The following is a 4,813-nucleotide window of genomic DNA, read 5'->3' as shown; positions in this document are numbered from 1 at the left end:
GGCACCTCGGCAGCCCTGGTCCTGCACTGCTCCACTCTGCCTGCACAAAACCCAGTTGTGGCCCTGACAGACAGGTCCCCACCTCGCAGCGATGTGGGTTCTGAGAGTCACCCCTTTTCCTGGGGCTGCCTGTCCCCAGGGCCGTGGCGGGCGGGGGGCTCTCTGAACGGGGGCCGGTTAGTTCCCTCGCAGTTGCACATCCTGCCCACAACGGGCACTCTGTTGATGTGCAGCAGGAAGTTCCTCCCTCTGAAGCAATCATGGAGCGCAAAAGAGCTTGAGGGTTTGATGCTATTTTAAGCAGAGTTTCTCAGGCAGCTAAATTCAGCGAAAGAGCTGCTTCCTGAGGTTTGTATTTCAGCTAACCGTTCAGCAGTTCAGGAGGTGGTAGAGCCATCTAAAAATGTGCTATTTTACCAACAAGAGACATGCAACTCAAGAACAACCTGCTAAAAGAGATTAATGTAGATTTTCACCAACCTGCAAGCCAGCAGAGCGTGCAGGGGGTGTGCTTTGTTCAACAGGAAACTGAGCTTCCATTATCAATGGATGGGAGCGTAAAAGTTAAAAAAAAACACACCTAAAAATTGCTCATTACTGTAGAAAATTTGCTAATCCAGAGAGGCTGAATCTGCCTCACAGCAGACAAGTGAAAATCCAGTGACTAATCACACCCTGAAGAGAAGCAGCAGCTGCTGCTCCTGAAAAAGGTGTGGATGTTGCTGAGCACAGCAAGTTTGCTCCCCCAGCCCTGTTGAGCCCTGGGTGGTAATTCAGATTGGTTTGCTTGGGAATGGTCTTACTAGTGCTCCAGGCTGGTAGCAGAGAGGATGAAAAACAAGGCGAGAGAACCTCAGTTCTCTGAGAAGCTCTAGAAGGGAATTCCATGGGAGCAAAGATTGAGGGAGAACAGAACGTGAAGAGGATGAAAAAAGGGGACGAGAAGCAATCCACAAAACCCAGGGGGAGAGGTGAGGTATGTGGAGCTCCAGAGACAGCTGCCTACAATATTTTGGGAGAAAACTCACATAATGGGTAATGTTGGCTTTTAATAGTTGAGACATTGGAATTCAGAAAGAGTTCAGCATTGTTTTGTTCAGGAAAGGGGGATAAGGGAGAAAACAAGGAAACGTTGTGGAGCCGGGCGCTTCCCGTGTGTGTGTGAACACACCTCCCACACGTTTGTAACACAGGGGGAATGCCCACGTGCGTGTGAGCACGGGGGGAAGGTGCAGGGCCTTAACACCCACCCTTGTGTGACTGCAGGTGAAGATGTCTTGCTGCTGAAGCAGTTTGGGCACAGAGGATTCCAGCAGAAGCCGGCACCGGGACGACGCCACGGCGAGACGCCCGCAGGCGCGAGTTCTGCCCGACATGGCCATCTTCTACTAGCCCTGCCATGACGGCATTTTTCCCCACTGTTCCCAACTGGATTCAAGATGCAAAGCAGGAGGAGGAAGAGACAGGCTGGAAATTAGTCCCCAGACCACGAGGCGAAGAGACGGAAAGCCAGGGAAAGTGCCAATGTGAACTCTCGGAGCCCTCCTTCGGCGGCGTGGAGAAGCTGCGGGCTCACGCGCTCCCTCCCGCCGAGCAGAGGCCCTACAACTGCCCCCAGCTGCACTGCGGCAAGGCCTTCGCCTCCAAGTACAAGCTGTACAGGTGGGTGACTGCCAGGGAGAGGGGAAACCCCCCTCGGGGTGTTTTTACCTCGGTTTCTGAGAAGGTGGAGGAGGGGAAATGCCCCTGGCGCCTTGCGCAGCGGCCGAGCCCCAGACGCTGCCGTACGCGGCCTCTCCTCGGGCGCCTTCTGCTGTGTGGCATCCTGAGCTCAAGCTGTTCTCTGTTTTACTAAGAAGGAAATGGAAGCAGAAAGTGAAGTTCAGAGATTAGAAAACAAAATGAGAAGCAGGAATAGTGCTCACTACCTCTAACTTTAGCCACAGGAGTATTTCTGTGGCAGCTCTTGTTCTAGCCCAAAGGGTTAGAGCTGCTGTGTGTGTTCTGAAGCAGAGCAGAGACCAGTCAAGCACTGTGGTCAGTAGGAAATGGGATGAGCCATGGTGTCAGAGAGCCTGAGGTACCATGGAGGAGAGGTCAGCTCACGGTGGCTGTCCACAGACATTGCCACCTTCTGACACCTCCTGATGAGACGAAGCTGTCCCACCAGCAGACGAGCATTTCTTGCCCTAAACTGCCAAGCTTTCCTTTGTCATCCCCCCTTTGTCATCCCCAGCAGAGGCCAGGAGCTGAGTAGATGAGCCTACCTGTGCGAGGTGATGCCTCCAGGGCGGGCAGGCAGTGCTGGGACAGACCCCAGCTGTGAGATGTGCCCCTCTGTGCCCGTTGGGCAGTGTCCCCTGGGGGTTGGTGTCGTGCAGTGTGGAGCAGGAGCCTCGAACAGCAGCCCCTGCTCCCTTAGGGGCCGGGCGCCCATCTGACCCCTTGCTGCTTTCCTCCCCAAGGCACATGGCCACGCACTCTGCTCAGAAGCCTCACCAGTGCATGTACTGCGAGAAGATGTTCCACCGGAAGGACCACCTCCGGAACCACCTGCAGACCCACGACCCCCACAAGGAGGCCCTGCACTGCCCCGAGTGCGGCAAGAACTACAACACCAAGCTGGGCTTCCGCCGGCACCTGGCCATGCACGCGGCGGCCAGCGGCGACCTCAGCTGCAAGGTGTGCCTGCAGACCTTCGAGAGCACCCAGCTCCTGCTGGAGCACCTCAAAGCCCACTCCAGGCGGGCGTCGGGCGGCGCCAAGGAGAAGAAGCACCCGTGCGACCACTGCGACAGGCGCTTCTACACCCGCAAGGACGTGCGGAGGCACCTGGTGGTGCACACGGGGAGGAAGGACTTCCTGTGCCAGTACTGCGCCCAGAGGTTCGGCCGCAAGGATCACCTCACCAGGCACATGAAGAAGAGCCACTCCCAGGAGCTGCTGAAGATTAAGACCGAGCCCGTGGACATGCTGGGTCTCCTCAGCTGCGGCTCCTCTGTCGCGGTGAAGGAAGAGCTGAGTCCCGTCCTGTGCATGGCATCCAGAGACATGATAGGGGGTAAGAGCTTCCCTGGCGTGTTGCCCGTGGGCATGTACAGCACGCACCTCCAAACCGTGCCAAGCTCAGGGATGCCCCATTCTTTGGTTCCTAATTCTCTCCCGATGGGAAGGAGCTATTCTCTGGAGTCTTCTCCCATCTCCTCCCCACCGCAACCTCCCCCAAAGTATCAGCTTGGATCTACCTCATATTTGCCTGAGAAACTACCCAAAGTAGAGGTGGACAGCTTTTTGTCAGACTTCCCTGGCAGCCTGTCTCTCTCGTCTGGTGAGCCTCAGTCCTCTTCGCCTCAGCCACCCCCCCTGGACGAGGCTTTGCTTTCCAAGAGCCCTGCTAACCTTTCAGAGGCTCTCTGTGCTGCTAACATGGACTTCTCTCATCTCCTCGGCTTCCTCCCCCTAAACCTTCCTCCTTGCAACCCGCCCGCGTCGTCGGGGGGGTTGGTCATGGGCTACTCTCAAGGGGAGACGCAGCCACTGCTCACCACTTTGCAACACCAACCTCAAGAATCCCCCGGAGCCGGGGCCTCGCTGAACTTTGGGCCCCTCCATTCGTTGCCCCCCGTCTTCACCTCCAGCTTGAGCACGACCACGCTGCCGCGTTTCCACCAGGCGTTCCAGTAGGCTGGGAGGGCGCTGGAGGACGGAGCCTTCGGGTGCCCTTCCGAGGGGAGCCCTAAAAACGCACAACTCTTACTGCCCTGGGGGTGTGAAAGCTTCACCGGGCTGCCTCAGACAGGAGGGCTCTGATCTCTGGGGGGAGCACTTGGAGACTGGAGCGGCAGAAGCCCCCGCGCGAGTCCCAGCCCTGTACAGCAGAGAGGTTTTCAGCCGACAGACTGGATATATTTTATCTAATTTTTAATCTGTGAATCAGGAGCCGCGCTTAGCACTGACCTTCCCCGAGATCCTGGAGCTGTGATGTTCCTCTTTGGGAAGGGACTGTCCCTGAGAAGGAGTTGAGACTCTTTCATCTTGGGCTAAACTTTTGAAGAGTCCAGCTTCCATTTCACGTTCTCAAACTGCAATTCTGGCCCAACAGCCAACGCCTCCACACGGAGGAGGAGGAGGAGTCTGGATACCCTGCTGCGTGCAGAGCCCACGGGGAGGGGGCTGTCCTTCCCCTCTACCTCTCATCACCAAATCCCACTTACTCCACATCAGTGTTAGGCACCGAGGCCGTTTACACTTGGAATTCAGAGACATCACCTCATCCTTCTCCACGGAGCCGTTAGGTCCGACTCGTTACAGCCAACCTTGTTTACACAACACAGAACCTGTTTCTGCCATTACAACAGTAGGAGGCACCAGGATACACCAGTTTGGTAGCTGGTGTAGCTAGCACACTGTTTACACAGCGAAGTCAGGTCACACTGATTTCTCTTCACCTACCACGTTCTTCCCCCATGGGGAAACACTCAGCTTCTGGGACCACGTCAGCCTCTGTAGGCAGCAGCTTCCCGCGTGCTTCCCTGTGGCCTGCCAGGTGTCCAGGGGATGGAGCAGCACCCACAGCTTCGCTGGCTTCTCTGGCGTGCAGACAGAGCCCCTGAACCACCTCCTGCAGGTCTGTGCTGGAGCCCAGGGCAGGAGGAGGAGCCAGGCTGGGAGCTGCAGGCCCCGCTCCACAGGGTGCCTCCAGAGCAGGACCAGGATACGAGTCTCTAGGGAGTTTTTTACCACAACAGCTTGGTGAGGCCAGTACCCTTTTGGCTTGTCCATGAAGTGGTCTCAGGAGGTAGATTTTTACCTC

At 56.6% G+C, this 4,813-nt stretch overlaps 1 protein-coding gene across 1 annotated transcript; it reads left to right on the top strand.

Annotated features, from left to right (window-relative positions):
- Positions 1–1,399: 1,399 nt before the first annotated feature.
- On the top strand, positions 1,400–3,684 carry PLAGL2 (pleiomorphic adenoma gene-like 2). The gene is made up of 2 exons (XM_008946506.1): positions 1,400–1,662; positions 2,466–3,684. Exons 1-2 carry the CDS (start codon positions 1,400–1,402, stop codon positions 3,682–3,684), a joined length of 1,482 nt encoding a protein of 493 aa, XP_008944754.1.
- Positions 3,685–4,813: the final 1,129 nt, after the last annotated feature.

This window comes from Merops nubicus, unplaced genomic scaffold (genome assembly GCF_000691845.1).
Source record: "Merops nubicus isolate BGI_N331 unplaced genomic scaffold, ASM69184v1 scaffold17458, whole genome shotgun sequence".
NCBI lineage: Eukaryota > Metazoa > Chordata > Aves > Coraciiformes > Meropidae > Merops > Merops nubicus.
The sequence above is the reverse complement of the archived record's forward strand: the minus strand, read 5'-3'. Positions and strand labels throughout refer to the sequence as shown.

Excerpts from the sequence above, each read along its gene's own strand:
- PLAGL2 (XM_008946506.1), top strand. The coding sequence starts at position 1,400 with ATGACGGCATTTTTCCCCACTGTTCCCAACTGGATTCAAGATGCAAAG. Across the intron at positions 1,663-2,465 it reads TCCAAGTACAAGCTGTACAG|GCACATGGCCACGCACTCTG; the intron begins GTGGGTGACTGC and ends TTCCTCCCCAAG.